Genomic DNA, 17,998 nt, shown 5'->3' with positions numbered 1-17,998 from the left:
AGTAGGTTTGAAAGTTCTTCAGGTTGACATGGACTGCATATTTAATGTCAAATTATCTCCACAGTGGAAGTCACCAGTATCCCCATAGCACTGTCATTGACAGCATGCACACACTAACCCCAGCCCACAGCTAAATGTAAACATACCTGAACGGTGGAAGTCACCACTGTCGTCATACCATCTTCATTGACAGCATGCACTCGGACCTCTCCCTCACTGTTTTCGCTGGCTGTAGACACAGACAGGGCAGAGATGTGGATAAAACCACCAGAACTGCTGCCTAACAGGATACCTGAGGGAAATATGAACATTTTTACAAAAATATTGGTTGACATGAACAGGTCAACCCTCAGTGTTGGAATATTACAGAGTTTCAGGTCTGAAACATGAAAGCTTCTTCATCTCCTTATGTGCATACATATCAGACTCAGATCTATTCGGCTTGAGTTTGGTTGAGATTTCGAAAGACCATATGTTATGCAGATCCTATGATTCTGTAACATCGGCTTACCTAACAAATTTAACTACCATTTAAAATGAAATGGCTAACAATTTTACTATACTGCCATTTAAAATGAAATGGTTTTGTTTTGTAATTTAAAGCTGGGGGTATTATGTTGTCTACATGTGCTTTAAATTATTCATCTACAAAATTCTAATAAGTTACCTGATTGATTCTTGGTAGCAGGATCTCCATCTCAAAAATGGTAGTTATAGTGGAGTTGACTAGTGCTGTCACTGAACCCAGAGCAATTCACTGAGAAATTGGTGACAATCTCAAAGCCAGTGGAAGGAGAAACTGTGCATATTCCTGGACTAGGGCTGGTCCCCATTTGTATGAAACATGATGTAGACAGCACTGTACCAGCAGACTGACTTGTACCTACAGATACATAAGACAAGATGCAGGGATGCTAGTGGGGTCCGGAAAGAAAACCTGAACTTTTTTTTGGCAAAGAGGGGGGGGGGGGGGGGGTACAAATTGATTATGAAACAATTACTATATTTCAAATTTTATTTAATAAATATATTGCAATATATGTCATCACAACTTCATGGTAATTTTCAACAGTTGTTTCCAAGGATAATCTTGACATTGACAAGATGGAAGTGCCATCAGTACATAAACACCTACCACCCATAGTAGACAGTAATGATCCCTCACGTAAGCTTGATAATCACCAGCATGATAATGATAGTCACTAAATGTTAATCCCTTTCATTTAACATTTTCAAAGATTGGTAATGGCTTTCGTGGTAATGCCCAAGCAACAAAAATGTGTAAAGACAACTACGTGCTTTGGCATGCTTAGTTGTTTTAGCATGGTTTTTCAGAGCTTTTTTACCACTGCTTCCGTACCGGATCACGTCGTTGCACCATACACACCAAGCTTCTCCGGGGGACTTTCGCTTCCGAACATAGGTAGAAAAAAAATCGTCATTATTGTCCTTTTCCTCCAGCCAACTCCAACTAAATCTATTTTTGACAGTAATGTCGATGTTTCTAATATCGTCTGTTCCCCTCTCCGCGAAATCCATTTAGTTTGGTTTAGTTCAAAATTCCGCGCACGCGGTGTCAAAACTTTCCACATGGGTGCCGACATTAAAGCCTACATTTCCAACCAATCAAGCGCCATAAATAAATCACGTGCTACGGTTGTGACTAGATATTGTGTTGAAACGCAGCTCTGTCGCAATGGTTGAAATGCGACGTTCCTCTGACGCATCGTTCGTCCAGTCCGCGACCACGTTAAAAACGAGAATTCCGGAACAAAATATAGTACCAGAAAATTTTATAACTGGACGCAAAAAACCGGAATTCCGGTAAAAACCGGAAGACTAGCATCCCTGAAGATGTAGACAGCTCTGTACCAGCAGACTGACTTAATTGTACCTACAGGCACATAAGACAAGATGTAGACAGCACTGTACCAGCAGACTGACTTATTTGTACCTACAGACACATAAGACAAGATGTAGACAGCACTGCACCAGCAGACTGACTTGTACCTACAGACACATAAAACAAGATGTAGACAGCACTGCACCAGTAGATTGGCTTGTACCTACCGGTACAGACACACGTGACATGATGTTGACAGCACTGTACCAGCAGATTGGCTTGTACCTACCAGTACAGACACACATGACATGATGTAGACAGCACTGTACCAGCAGACTGACTAAATTGTACCTACAGACACATAAGACAAGATGTAGACAGCACTTTACCAGCAGACTGACTTTATTGTACCTACAGACACAAAAGACAAGATGTAGACAGCACTTTACCAGCAGACTGACTTAATTGTACCTACAGACACATAAGACAAGATGTAGACAGCACTGTACCAGCAGACTGGTTTGTACCTACAGACACATATGTCATGATGTAGACAGCACTGTACCAGCAGACTGCCTTAATTGTACCTACAGACACATAAGACAAGATGTAGACAGCACTGTACCAGCAGACTGCCTTAATTGTACCTACAGACACATAAGACAAGATGTAGACAGCACTGTACCAGCAGACTTACTTAATTGTACCTACAGACACATAAGACAAGATGTAGACAGCACTGCACCAGCAGACTGACTTGTACCTACAGACACATAAGACAAGATGTATACAGCACTGTACAAGCAGATTGACTTGTATCTACAGACACATAAAACAAGATGTAGACAGCACTGCACCAGCAGATTGGCTTGTACCTACCGGTACAGACACACATGACATGATGTTGACAGCACTGTACCAGCAGATTGGCTTGTACCTACCAGTACAGACACACATGACATGATGTAGACAGCACTGTACCAGCAGATTGGCTTGTACCTACAGACACACTTGACATTATAATGTAGACAGCACTGTACCAGCAGATTGGCTTGTACCTACAGACACACTTGACATTATAATGTAGACAGCACTGTACCAGCAGATTGGCTTGTACCTACAGACACACTTGACATAATAATGTAGACAGCACTGTACCAGCAGATTGGCTTGTACCTACAGACACACTTGACATTATAATGTAGACAGCACTGTACCAGCAGATTGGCTTGTACCTACAGACACAGTTGACATAATAATGTAGACAGCACTGTACCAGCAGATTGGCTTGTACCTACAGACACAGTTGACATAATAATGTAGACAGCACTGTACCAGCAGATTGGCTTGTACCTACAGACACACTTGACATAATAATGTAGATAGCACTGTACCAGCAGACTGGCTTGTACCTACCGGTACAGATACACATGACATAATGGTGACAGCACTGTACCAGCAGACTGACTTGTACGTACCAGTACAGATACACATGACATGATGGTGACAGCACTGTACCAGCAGACTGACTTGTACCTACCGGTACAGATACACATGATATGATGGTGACAGCACTGTACCAGCAGACTGGCTTGTACCTACCGGTACAGATACACATGATATGATGGTGACAGCACTGTACCAGCAGACTGGCTTGTACCTACCGGTACAGATACACATGACATGATGGTGACAGCACTGTACCAGCAGACTGGCTTGTACCTACCGGTACAGATACACATGATATGATGGTGACAGCACTGTACCAGAAGAAAGAAGAAACTAGTTGATTTCATGCTTTCACACTGATTGAATCTGTATGGTATTGAATTATTTTGAAGAAGCAGTTTGGATTTAATAATAAATCAGTGAAATAGTCTTTTTATGTTACAACATAATTCAGTTGCTTTTATCTCTCTTCATAAGTTACATGTAAAATCCAACTTCAAGTGACAAGAATAAACATTATTGCTGAATATACAGTATTCCCAAATGGCTAATACCAAGCTTAAAATTTGCATCTGTTCTCACACTACTTACCATTAGCTGTGACCAGGTAGAGTTCCCCAGGTGCAAGAACACCTGGTTTAACACTCAGTCCTCTATCTGTTCTATCTGTGGTGGTGTCCTGGCTCCAGTCCAGTCCCTGCACTGTGGTGTTCACTGGGCTGAGGTCCCATAGGTAGTCCATAGGGTCACAGTGATAACAAATAGCCTCTAAGGACACCTTGGCTCCAGGGTCAGACAGCTTACACTGACCAGTACACCTAGAGAAACAACTGGACAATTAAGTATGGACACCCTGGCTCCAGGGTCAGACAGCTTACACTGACCAGTACACCTAGAGAAACAACTGGACAATTAAGTATGGACACCTTGGCTCCAGGGTCAGACAGCTTAAACTGACCAGTACACCTAGAGAAACAACTGGACAATTAAGTATGGACACCTTGGCTCCAGGGTCAGACAGCTTACACTGACCAGTACACCTAGAGAAACAACTGGACAATTAAGTATGGACACCCTGGCTCCAGGGTCAGACAGCTTACACTGACCAGTACACCTAGAGAAACAACTGGACAATTAAGTATGGACACCCTGGCTCCAGGGTCAGACAGCTTACACTGACCAGTACACCTAGAGAAACAACTGGACAATTAAGTATGGACACCTTGGCTCCAGGGTCAGACAGCTTAAACTGACCAGTACACCTAGAGAAACAACTGGACAATTAAGTATGGACACCTTGGCTCCAGGGTCAGACAGCTTACACTGACCAGTACACCTAGAGAAACAACTGGACAATTAAGTATGGACACCCTGGCTCCAGGGTCAGACAGCTTATACTGACCAGTACACCTAGAGAAACAACTGGACAATCAAGTATGGACACCCTGGCTCCAGGGTCAGACAGCTTACACTGACCAGTACACCTAGAGAAACAACTGGACAATTAAGTATGGACACCCTGGCTCCAGGGTCAGACAGCTTACACTGACCAGTACACCTAGAGAAACAACTGGACAATTAAGTATGGACACCCTGGCTCCAGGGTCAGACAGCTTACACTGACCAGTACACCTAGAGAAACAACTGGACAATTAAGTATGGACACCCTGGCTCCAGGGTCAGACAGCTTACACTGACCAGTACACCTAGAGAAACAACTGGACAATTAAGTATGGACACCTTGGCTCCAGGGTCAGACAGCTTACACTGACCAGTACACCTAGAGAAACAACTGGACAATTAAGTATGGACACACTGGCTCCAGGGTCAGACAGCTTACACTGACCAGTACACCTAGAGAAACAACTGGACAATTAAGTATGGACACCCTGGCTCCAGGGTCAGACAGCTTACACTGACCAGTACACCTAGAGAAACAACTGGACAATTAAGTATGGACACCCTGGCTCCAGGGTCAGACAGCTTACACTGACCAGTACACCTAGAGAAACAACTGGACAATTAAGTATGGACACCCTGGCTCCAGGGTCAGACAGCTTACACTACCCAGTACATCTAGAGATCAATCATTTAATGTATATTTTTAATTCTAAGTTATTTTTATAGAAGGATATAAGTTTACCTAGGAAAAACAATCTAACTATTGAATGACGTGACTCATTTTAAACTTGTTAACAATAAGCTATATTATGTTGATTGAGTATGCCAAGTTCTATATAAATGAGGATTCAGGAAACTATTACTTAAAAATAAGCAGCACATAATTCAAGAGCAGTAAGGAAAAAGACAATAATTAATATTATGTTGTGAGTGGTTATAATATATTGAGTCACCTCTGTGTTATGAATAGTGCTGAGTCTTCAAAGATGCCAACTTTATCTTTCACGCTGTCAGGGCAGAGACAGTAGGAGTGTTGATCTCTGACTATACACGCCCCCAGGCAGTTCATTGTGCTGCAATCTGTAATAATGTTTAACAGTAGCTTGTGTGGTCACAAGATTCAGCAGAAACTAGTGGATCAGAGAGGCAATGCTGCCTCCTGGTTATTTCCCACCAGCTGAATAAGGTCAATGAAGAGGATAATAAAACACAGAAAAAGATTGGTGCAAAAAAATTAAATAAATAAAAACATTAATAAGGTCTAGCATTTAATATCCTCTACTAAGGTAAAAATGCTCCAGTAGGTTTATTTGTTTTTCATGCAATTTTTATTAAAAACTTTGCCACAATTTATAAGGTGAGTTAAGATGTGAGAATTATACCAGTAGGTTCAATATTTCTAAATACCTGGGCAATTTTTTTCAAAGCAGGCCAGTTTCTGGGTGAAGAATAAATACCTGGACAAAGTTGTTATAAGCAGGACAGTGTCTGTATTGAATATAATTACCTGGACAGTGTTGTTCAAAGCAGGACAGTGTCTGTGTGGAATATAATTACCTGGACAGTGTTGTTCAAAGCAGGACAGTGTCTGTGTGGAATATAATTACCTGGACAGTGTTGTTCAAAGCAGGACAGTGTCTGTGTGGAATATAATTACCTGGACAGTGTTGTTCAAAGCAGGACAGTGACTGGGTAGAGTTGGTGGCTCCACCAGCACATAGCGCCAGTTCACTGGGCAGATTTGGATCATGACAAGTACGATTTCTAAAGGAGGTTCCTGTACCACAGGTCACAGAGCAGCTACTCCAGGCTCCCCAGCCTAGCCAGCTCCCTCCAACTGGATGGAGAAATGTATAATACTTGGTAAAAAGTTATCAATCAAATTTCCAAACACTATTCTTCACTACCCATACCTTCAATATAATGGTTCTCAGATGTTTGAACTATGGATATTATTTCAAAATAATGAATCTTGCACATGTAACATTATATTGGCAGACATAAAGTGCTATGAAAAAAGGAGGAGTTTTCCACCATATTCTTACAGTCGCAGATAGGGGGTGAGCCGCTCCAATTTCCATCAGTTAGACATGTCCTCGTCAGGTTCCCAGATATCAGTGTGTAACCTGTTTGACAGGTGTAATTTATTACGTCTCCTACCACGTTCCAGCCCAGTGATTCCAGAGTATTTGGAGGAGTGCTGGGAAATTCACACCCTGTAGGAGCTAAAATCACATAAACAGCAATAGAACAGATGGCTATATAAAAATAATTACAAAGCAATCTGCTGCCAACACAGCCAGTTTCATTGAATACACCTGATACTGTAGTAGGAGTGGTAATATCACTCCTCTTCATTAACTAAATTCTTTCAAAAGTCAGAAATATTTGAATACTAAGGGGTCATCCATTTTAATCACAACTTTCAAAAGTCTACAACCTTACATTGGGGGTTGGGGCTGGGGGAGGTGAAATTCCCTCTGTAAGCATTTGGAAAAATGATTAAAATCATGATCTTCATCAGCAGGGATGTGTTGACTAAGATTATAGCCTTTTTTACCTTTTCACCTTGTAACTCTCTGAAGCAGTGGTGGTGGTGGTTGGGGTGGGGGTGGGGGGGGGTGGGGATGAGTCTGCAAAATGTCTAGATTGTAAAAATGATTACAAAAATACAAAGCCCCTTAGCTAAAATATGATAATATTTACGGGTAGCCCAAGGAAAATAATCTAAACATCAGGGCAAATACATGCAAAACAGACTGATGGTAGAAGAAAAATGGATGAAAATTTTAATATATTACAAATAATAATCAAATTTCAATTTGAGCCCCACCTGTTTTTTCACATATATAAAAGAGATATTGATTACAGTCATCCCTTATCCACTGGAAGGAGACACTGCTATCTAAATAGAAACAGGGAGCTGTGTCTGTGTGAACACAAGTAGGGCACATGTTGCTGTACGTTACTGGTGACTTGGTTCCAGAGAAGTCCTGCCATGACATAACATTAGTAAAACTCACACGCAGACCTATCCAATACCTAGGATGTTGTCCATGACTGGGAGGTGGTGGCCTGGAGAGGAAGAAGAGAGAATGGTTCTTTTTTTTCTTTTAAGACTTAATTTTTATCACTTACTGTTATGATGGTTAAACAAGGCAGTAAAGCTGGCAAATTACCAGACAAAAGCAAAAAAAGGGTAATTTTGTCAATTTTAATAATGGTTTTATACACATAAGGTAACAGAGATATTAAGAATATGAAACTAGAAAAAGGCTTCAGCCCCCATAAGAGTTCAAATTCATACATAAAAAAGACCAGAATGACAAAATTAAAAATTTTACAAAAACTGCATATAGGTTCAAGAAAAATAATCTATCAAGCTGAAATCATTCTGAGCTGTATGACAATCCTAAGAATCATTCTTTAGAGTTAGAAAATAATAACCAACGGTTTTCCTTTTATAGAATTTGTGGTGGCACTGCAGTTTTTTCTCACTTTTGCAATAACACATTACGATTAACAGCATAATCACCAGAAGTTTTTAGTTGTGTAATATATATGTAATATATATAACCACACCAAGTCATTTAGGGGCAAATAAAAAAAATGCTGTAGAAACTGAGCTATCTAAATATACTTGGAAATTAAAAGAAAGTAACATTCAGTATGACATTAGGAGGGATGTCATAAAAAACCTGTGCTACAAAGGAGAAATCAATACCTATGCAACCTTTGCCTGGAGAAAAAAACTGCTAATAATGATGCAGGAGATCAGGAAAGTGAAGCTGACCTATTTTAGCAGTGATCTTGGAAAAGCTCTACAAATACATCAAAAAGGTAACAATATAGAGAACTTCATGAAATATTTTCATGACTAAAAAAACTATAAGCATACCAGGAATCCACATGTAAAAACTCTCAGCTGTAGTTTGCTGTATTGTGACAAAAGTGACTAAAACTGGTGTGGATCTTTCACTCTCTTTGTTCTGGAAAAACAAGATGGCAGCCCTCATACTTTCAAGGATTATTTTAAGCTGGTTGCAGTGTATCAAAAAGTCTAGATCTAGACCTCTTCAAGTGCAATGAAACTCCTATTTAACCTTAAGAAAAGCAGCTTATATATTCCAAAAGAAAATTTTGGCAAAAAAAAAAAAAGGGATCTAACAGCCGTCCTAAACGTGCATTGAAATCTAAGCAAAACCCTGAATTTGTTTATGACTTACCATCATTACCAATGCAAATGCCGAAATCTCCAGGAAACAAGAAGAAGACTGTACATAAACTTATATGCTCCAAAACCCTGAATCTATACTTTGACAGAAAAGTTAGATGCAATTCTGAAAATATTGAATTTGAAGAGGACATTATTTGCAATGCAAAATTCCATACTACAAGACTGATACAGTGGGAAAATACTGCCAAAAATTTATTTCCAAAGAAAGTTTGAAAACAAAGAGTTGTCTTCACACCCAGTATACCAGAAAACAGATGGAGGCTTTCACCTAAAGATGCAGACCACAAAGGAAGATGGAACTGAAATTACATATGCTGTGCTGAGCTTTTGCACCAACAAAGGAATTATTGTTGCAAATAGTGCCAAATTTGTGGACTTTGTAGAAAATGACTTTCCGAATATCAAATTACTTGTTGACGAGACAGAGCAAACAAAAAAATGTGCGTGAAGAACTTAGAAGCAGATCTCAGCCACCTTTGTTGCCCAGCCTCTCCCCCTCTGGAGTTTCTACCCAGGGGAGACACTGATATGGAAACAACACCATCTACCTATGAAGCCACTATCAACCATGACAATTTGACCCCCCCTACCAGCTTCACTTGATCTCAGTGAATCAGACCACGAACATTTGATGGATTTTGATAATATTGAACAAAATGAGATTGAAAATATTGATTTGGTACTAAACAGTCCTCATATAGCAGTGAAGAAAATCAATGAACATCACGAACAACTACAAAAAGAAAGAACATCATGTAGCTCAACTTCAATCTGCAAAAACAAGTCACCCTACTACATTTACTAAGGCAAAAAGAAACTCAAGAAGTAGAAAATGGAAACCTTATCAAAGAAAAGGAACAACACCAAAGCCAGATTTATTAATTGAGGAAACAATTACATGCAGCAATAGAGGAAAAAGACATTTTGAAAGCCTTTCTCAGCTTGGAAGGCAACCCCAGTACTCAAACTCAGTCGTCATCCCCAGAACAGCCAGTGGACATAGCCATTAAACACAGCTGCCAACCCCTAGAACAGTCGGTGGACACAGCCGTCAAACAAAGCTGCCATCCTCTAGCACAGACTCCAGACAGAAAACCTACCTTATCATAGGGGACTCCATGATAAGAAACTCCCGTTCTCAAATAACTCAGCAAAGTGAAAACACATCTTTTAATGTTTATTATGGGTAATTTATTTTCCAAATATAGTATAGATCACTTTTTTGTCATATGGCTTTTATAATGTTTATAGCAACCAACTGCATTATGGGAATGTCTTTTTCCAAATATGGTACTGGATAATTTTTTAACCACTGGATTACTATCATGCTTTTTTATCCAGCCTTTGAGAAACACAAATTTATACGGAGGATAACTATCCAGAGGATAAGAGATTTATACCATGGATAGCATTATCCATAGGATAGCCTATCCAGCCTTGATAAAACCAGGCCCAGAATGCTTACCCAGCTTGGTTTTATTTAACTACCACTATTAAGGTTTCTTTTGGAACCAGCTTCGTCTCCACGAGAACAACATACCTGTACAGCGTTTAACCCTCATCCACAAGGAAATGGAACCCTACGTAAACCCTGAAACCGGGCCTCAGAGGCCCGGTGAACCATGAAAATCTGATTCCCATCAAAAAACATTCAAAAATCTAATTTAATTTGAGTAAATGACTATGATCTTGTAGTATGCATAATGGAGGACACATGGGCACTTTTTGTTAGTTTGCAGGTGAAAATTTTCATGAAAGAATAAAAAAAATTAAAGATTTGTATTTTACCACCCAAGGACTCCCCTATGAAAAAGCTATTTATTTGACATTTGATGACCATTTCAACATCTTTTCTTTGAGGATACTTTATGAGGAATATATTGAAAGTACTTGAAAGTTTAATGGTTAAAAAATTGGTTGAAAAAAAAATAATAAAAAAAAAACATTAAAAAATAAGAAAAATTAAAGATTTATATTCGAACACCCAATGACCCCCCTATGAAAAAGCTATTTATTTGATGAACATTCTGACATCTTTTCTTTGAGGACACTTTATGAGGAATATATTGAAAGTACTTGAAAGTTGATGGTTAAAAAATTGGGTGAAAAAAATAATAAAAAACACATGAAAAATAAGAAAAATTAAAGATTTGTATTCTAACACCCAATGACTCCCCTATGAAAAGGCTATCTATTTGATATTTGATGATCATTCTGACATCTTTTCTTTAAGGATACTTAATGAAGAATATATTGGAAATATTTGAAAGTTTGAATGGTAAAATACTGGGTATGCTATATTAGAAGAATTCAGTAAAAAGGCGATGGGGCCAATTTCTTGAGTTAAAAATGTAGCATTTTGACATGGAAGTGCAAAACCTACAAGTAGTAAGAAGAATACTTGTTTTAAAAATATTCACCAAAATTTTCACCACCAAACATTCAAATAATAACAAAATGTACATCTCTGTGCAAACTATGTAGAAAACAATGGTATGGTGACTGAATATAAAATAGGTCCTTTTCTTTATGGGAATCCAAATCTCATGGGTATAAAAATGAAGATTTTCATGATTTATTTTTCATTCTTTTACTCACTATTTTATCATCAAACTTTTAGATATTTCCAATATATTTTTCATAAAGTATCCTAATAGAAAAGATGTCAGAATGATCATCAAATATCAAATAAATAGCTTTTTCATAGGGGAGTTATTGGGTGATAAAATGCACATTTTAAATTTTCTATTTTTCATGTTTTTTTTTAGTTTTTTCACCCAATAGTTTACCATCAAACTTTCAAATATTTCCAATATAATCTTCATAAAGTAAATTTAAAGGAAAGATGTAGAAATGATCATCCAATATCAAATAAATTGCTTTTTCAAAGGGGAGACAATGGGCGGTTAAGTGCACATTTTTAATTTTCATATTTTTTTCATGAAAATATTCACCTGCAAACTTTAAAAAAAAGTGCCAAAGTATCCTCCATTTTACATACTACAATATCACAGTCATATACTCAAATAAAATAAGATTTATGAACATTTGTGGTGGGGGAGTCAAATTTTCATGGGGATTCAGATTTTCATTATGAAAATCTGACTGGGGGAGTCAGATTTTCATGTTACACCAGTCCCTTGCTCCCTTTACCTCCACCTGGGTGCATGAGTATACACTGTGTATGGAAAATGCAGAAAAACATTTTTTTTTTTCTCAAAATGGAAAGTTTCGCAAAGGTAGCGCAGTCTATCATGTATGTAATAATGATAGATTTAAACTGATATCTGCATATCAGGTGACCGATTACTCATATATAATAATTTCTCCAGGTCTTGAATCTTTCACAGGCAGATTTCATTGACCATACTGATAGTCATAGCACACATGATATTGCTTGTGTAAAACATTTTATAGCAAAGCTATTTGAGGTAACATGGACTTATTTATCCCATGTGGAAGTAAAATTATCAAGCGACCGGGCCTAAGAGGCCCGGTTTCCAGGAAATGGGACTAACTTTTGGAAAAGTTAATTTCTACATATGTTGAAAATTATTTCAAAACTAATTATTTATCCACTGATGGGGTATAAGTTGCTTGAGGATTACATGAAAGGAATAGGCTCAAAACCTCATGCGAACGAAGAGAGAGCAAAAGATACATGGGTCCGGGCCTGCGAGGCCCCTGAAAGGTGATTGAGGGTTAAGATGTTTCTCACACAAAGACCTGGTGCAGCTTTGTCATTGGCATTTTCTTTTTATTGTTTACTACTATCAGAGATGCCTACCTAAAAATGTTAAAATCAGGACTTTTGGTAAAATTTTCAGTATTTTCTAATAACTTTCAGTAACACAAATCCAATTAATCAACACCTTATTTAAATCATTAAATGTTATTAAGCACTACCTTATTTTTTTATTTTTCCTTATTTATGAAAAAACAATGAATGAAATGGTAAAAAGTTTAGGATAATCATTATTTATTTCATCAGAATTTATTGATACACAATTTTATTATTCACAGATTAAATTCATTGTATGATTTAACAAATTACACATTCACTGTAAAAAGTTGTTAATAAAACCACAGCTTTATAGTTCGTCCAACTTGTCACTTCGTTTATCAATTGGTAACTTTTTTAAGATAAATGATTTACTATAGAAAATTAAGTTAAAGATTTTCTACAAGACAATTCATAGAATGAAATATTTGCAAAGTCTAAATGTGTAGAAATTAAATTGTCCTGTGCTAGCAACTGTATGATGCACTAGTTTCTAAAACTAAAGCATGATCACACTCCTAGAGGTTTCCCTATTGTTTATTTCTCTACACATGCTTACTGAGTGATTGAACATAACAGGATTTAAAGCTATCTAGTTGTTTCCTGGTGTAACTCCTGGCCCCAGCATTCCCTGATCTTGATTTGTTTTTTGAGCGCCCGCATGCAAACGATTTGGCGATTTCAGAGTCACTGAACTTGGTTTTACATATGGCTGTTATTTTGTCCATAATTGAAAATGGGAGATTTTGTTCCACACAGAGATCGACGAAGGCAACCTCCGCATCAATCACATTATATTTCAGTTGAGTCGTCTTTTGTAAGAACTTGCTCATGTTTGAGCTGACTGCGGCCTTCGCCAACTTGGCATATTCAGCGTGTTTCTTCGACTGCACATGTCGGCGGCAGTCATCCCGGCCACCGTGCGCGATGGAAATGTCCAAGCGGCACACTTCGCAATACGTATGACAACTGCCTTGTTTGCTTGCCTTTAAGCAAGGCCACTGTAATGTGTAGCTGGGGATAAAGTTTTGGCTCCGTTTCTTCGCGCTTTTGTCATTTTCTTCGCCTTTACGCTTCTCCGCCATTTCTGACAACACGTGTGTAGCAGAATGAAACTGGTGATCTTTTCAATACGCATGCGTCAGTCCCTACATAGGTTACTTACACTAGACATGATTGGATAGTTAGATACGACACTTCCGCTATTGTATTGTGGACTCTACTTACTACGGTATAAACAAAAACAAACAATTCAATCAATGGTTATATTAAATATACCCTAATAAAACGTATTTCAAAACTATTCTTCCGTAACATCGTATTTTATTGTCAAATCCGTACAAAATACGGCCAAATCGTAACGATAGGCATCTCTGTACTATCACTAAACTGAGAAAGCAATTATGCTACAGCGCATTTTCATGAATAAAATCACTGAGCCTCCAAATGAAAAGACAAGTGTGATAGAGAAAAGTGTGATATATATATATAGAGAGAGATTTTTAGTCTGAATTGGGAGATGGATAGATATGTCCCCAAATTAGGGAGACCCCCGACAAGATCAGGAGAGTTTACTGGTATGGGCCACAGACTGATTGGCATTTGTGAAATTCATAGAAACTACAAAAAAAAAAAAAAAAAACTCCATCAAATTTAAAAAATAGATAGTAAGAAGCAAACAAAACAATGAGAGGACGTGTTTGGAAGGTCTACATTCATCCTACAGCAAGGTGCAACACTGTCTAGTTAAAAGCTTTTCATAAAGTCAGATTATAACGCACATCAATTTTCTTCCTGTCGCATTTGGCAAGGACGAACTCCCATCTCATGGTCAACCGATGAATAATACGCTTCTCCTCTGTTTGCTAAGTCCCTGTGGAAGTTCACATCGCTATTGTTTGCTACCCGCACAATATATATATTGTCAGCTTATGCACGTTTATAAACACAATGTGTCTCTAAGGGGCATGAGTACAGAATAGATATGTTTATAAATTAATGAATATGTATTGTTGCGCGACTTATAGGCACGATCAATATGGGATGGAAATTGCACATAAATGTAAATATTGAGCAAAAATGTTCATTAACTTGGTAGTTGGATCATACATGAAAATTATCAAACACAAGCCTAAAAATGTCCGTACCGTTAGATTACGGCCAACCTGGTCGAAGGCCTTCATCAGACCGATGTGAGTAGTTGTTTACACTCATTGACCGCTAGTTTAGGTGGTATAGCGGCCAGGACCCTCTTATATATTTTTAGGCTTGTGTTTGATAACTTTCATGTATGAAATGTAAATATTGTTTATCCATGTGAGGTCTTAAAGCCTCTTTCCTTCTTGTACAAAGTCCAAAGGTTGTGCAACCAAGTGCATTAATTCGTAGCATCTTTTTTGTGGAAGAAATTTTTCCTCTAATTTCTTTTTATTATTATCATTTAGCATCTTCATAATGGGCAGCGTCCGCCATATTGACCACAATAACGTTACTCAGTGTCAATTTTCGATTCTGTGTTATAATAAGTGATGCTTTACTTTTGACTTCCCATTGGAAGGTTTTGTGGCCATGTGGCATTTTTTAATTTTTGGTCTACTTTCGACCTTATCAGCTATAATATTCATCGAGTTTTGTGCCGCTCTCTGGCCACACATGCCATGCTTGATCGACAAAAACGAAAGTGAAGAGAAGAGATGCGTAAGTGTTTAAAAACAAAATAGAATTAAGATCGCTTAAAGCATCACTTGTCATTATATAGTTCAACAAGAAGTGGTATAAGCACTTAAAAAAAAAATCTTACGTTCTGTCCCCTTCATTTAATGAACATACGTACGTTACTACAGCTTCCAGTGCTGCCTGTAAGTCTTCAGTCTTTGGCATGGCTAGGAGTGCATCCATATCAAAGCAACTCCATGTTGCAGCACTCATACCCTCTTGCCTACTGGACACATTATAACATCTCCCTATGATATTGTATATCCATCCACTGGGGCAGGGAGAGGAGGAAACACCATCTAAAGTGAAAAATAACTAGAGGATCAGAGAGGCGATACCGCCTCCGAATATTGTACCACCAGCTGGAGCAAGCGCATTCGTATAGACCCCCACATACACAAAATAAGGAACACAGCCACCAGTCTTGTGCTTGACAAGCTGTAAAAATGCAATCAACAAGAATTTTCAAAATATGCAAAAAATATATATATAACTAAAAATGGTACAATCAAAGTTAAGTTCATCGTAAGGTAGGTCAAAGGTCAATTCCAAGGTCACAGTAAATTGCCAGTATATGACTTCCTATTCAACTTCAATAGTAACTATGGGCCTATCTCTGCCAGTTTTGGAGATAAAAGGGAATCAAAATTTGCAAAGTTCAGTTCATGGTGAAAAGTAGGTCAAAGGTCAATTTTAAGGTCACATTTAGATTGCCAGTATATGACTTCCTATTCAACTTCAATAGTAACTATGGACCTATCTCTGCCAGTTTTGGAGATAAAAGGGAAGCAAAATTTGCAAAGTTCAGTTCATGGTGAAAAGTAGGTCAAAGGTCAATTTTAAGGTCACTTTAAGATTGCCAGTATATGACTTCCTATTCAAGTTCAATAGAGACTATGGACCTATCTCTGCCAGTTTTGGAGATAAAAGGGAAGCAAAGTTTGCAAAGTTCAGTTCATGGTGAAAAGTAGGTCAAAGGTCAATTTTAAGGTCACATTTAGATTGCCAGTATATGACTTCCTATTCAACTTCAATAGTAACTATGGACCTATCTCTGCCAGTTTTGGAGATATAAGGGACTAAAGGGTATAATTTTGGAGTTACCATAATGTGCCATAAATTTCCTACAGAAAAAATTAATTAAAATAAAGAAAAGGTCATTTTGGTCAAAATTCTTGAAATGGGAGGTGCTCTGAAGTTCCACATGTTCAAATTTGAAGAAATAATGTCATTTTTGACCACAAGTTGTCTGCTTTGCCAAGCCTTATGTTTTATTTTTCCAGAGTTCAAAATTTATTATCCATTACCGTACTGCACATTTTGCTTTCACCACCAATATGTGCTTTTTGATACAGTGTAACTTTGGAGATAAAAGGGAAGCAAAATTTGCAAAGTTCAGTTCATGGTGAAAAGTAGGTCAAAGGTCAATTTTAAGGTCACATGTAGATTGCCAGTATATGACTTTCTATTCAAGTTCAATAGAGACTATGGACCTATCTCTGCCAGTTTTGGAGATAAAAGGGAAGAAAAATTTGCAAAGTTCAGTTCATGGTGAAAAGTAGGTCAAAGGTCAATTTTAAGGTCACATGTAGATTGCCAGTATATGACTTCCTATTCAAGTTCAATAGAAACTATGGACCTATCTCTGCCAGTTTTGGAGATGAAAGGGAAGCAAAATTTGCAAAGTTCAGTTCATGGTGAAAAGTAGGTCAAAGGTCAATTTTAAGGTCACATGTAGATTGCCAGTATATGACTTCCTATTCAAGTTCAATAGAAACTATGGACCTATCTCTGCCAGTTTTGGAGATAAAAGGGAAGCAAAATTTGCAAAGTTCAGTTCATGGTGAAAAGTAGGTCAAAGGTCAATTTTAAGGTCACTTTAAGATTGCCAGTATATGACTTCCTATTCAAGTTCAATAGAGACTATGGACCTATCTCTGCCAGTTTTGGAGATAAAAGGGAAGCAAAATTTGCAAAGTTCAGTTCATGGTGAAAAGTAGGTCAAAGGTCAATTTCAAGGTCACATTTAGATTGCCAGTATATGACTTCCTATTCAAGTTCAATAGTAACTATGGACCTATCTCTGCCAGTTTTGGAGATATAAGGGACTAAATGGTATAATTTTGGAGTTACCATAATGTGCCATAAATTTCCTACAGAAAAAATTAATTAAAATAAAGAGGTCATTTTGGTCAAAATTCTTGAAATGGGAGGTGCTCTGAAGTTCCAGATGTTCAAATTTGAAGAAATAATGTCATTTTTGACCACAAGTTGTCTGCTTTGCCAAGCCTTATGTTTTATTTTTCCAGAGTTCAAAATTTATTATCCATTACCGTACTGCACATTTTGCTTTCACCACCAATATGTACTTTTTGATACAGCGTAACTTTGGAGATAAAAGGGAAGCAAAATTTGCAAAGTTCAGTTCATGGTGAAAAGTAGGTCAAAGGTCAATTTTAAGGTCACATGTAGATTGCCAGTATATGACTTCCTATTCAAGTTCAATAGAGACTATGGACCTATCTCTGCCAGTTTTGGAGATAAAAGGGAAGAAAAATTTGCAAAGTTCAGT

The 17,998-nt window shown here is 37.8% G+C and overlaps 2 protein-coding genes across 3 annotated transcripts in view; both read right to left on the bottom strand.

The window, feature by feature from the left end:
• LOC106181901 (polycystin-1-like protein 2) overlaps positions 1-831 on the bottom strand; it is a 42,893-nt gene extending 42,062 nt beyond the window's left edge. For both annotated transcript variants that reach the window (XM_086994899.1, XM_086994900.1), the window contains exons 1-2: positions 668-831; positions 147-292 (exon numbers count right to left, since the gene is read on the bottom strand). In XM_086994899.1, coding sequence (XP_086851025.1) covers positions 147-176 — 30 coding nt within the window. In that variant the 5' untranslated portion in view covers positions 177-292; positions 668-831. The remainder of the gene's footprint in view (positions 1-146; positions 293-667) is intronic.
• Positions 699-17,998, bottom strand: LOC106179922 (uncharacterized). Its single transcript, XM_086995610.1, has 11 exons — positions 15,545-17,998; positions 7,527-7,768; positions 6,739-6,918; positions 6,351-6,530; positions 5,647-5,773; positions 5,181-5,294; positions 4,885-4,998; positions 4,515-4,628; positions 3,884-4,110; positions 2,353-2,490; positions 699-883 (listed from the first exon to the last, which is right to left on the bottom strand). The coding sequence occupies exons 1-11, from the start codon at positions 15,637-15,639 to the stop codon at positions 699-701; spliced, it is 1,716 nt and encodes a 571-aa protein (XP_086851736.1). The 5' UTR covers positions 15,640-17,998.

The sequence above is a fragment of the Lingula anatina genome, chromosome 9 (assembly GCF_051362555.1).
Source record: "Lingula anatina isolate TDL-2025a chromosome 9, LinAna3.0, whole genome shotgun sequence".
NCBI lineage: Eukaryota > Metazoa > Brachiopoda > Lingulata > Lingulida > Lingulidae > Lingula > Lingula anatina.
Note: the sequence above shows the minus strand (reverse complement) of the source record. Positions and strands in the feature narration are given on the sequence as shown.

Bases quoted from the DNA above. Each gene is read 5' to 3' on its own strand.
- LOC106179922 (XM_086995610.1), bottom strand. From the start codon at position 15,639: ATGAGTGCTGCAACATGGAGTTGCTTTGATATGGATGCACTCCTAGCC. The intron at 7,769-15,544 runs GTACGTATGTTC...CTTCCTCTCCAG, and splicing joins GCACTGGAAGCTGTAGTAAC to GCCACCACCTCCCAGTCATG. The intron at 5,295-5,646 runs GTGACTCAATAT...TTGTTTCTCTAG, and splicing joins GCACTATTCATAACACAGAG to GTGTACTGGTCAGTGTAAGC.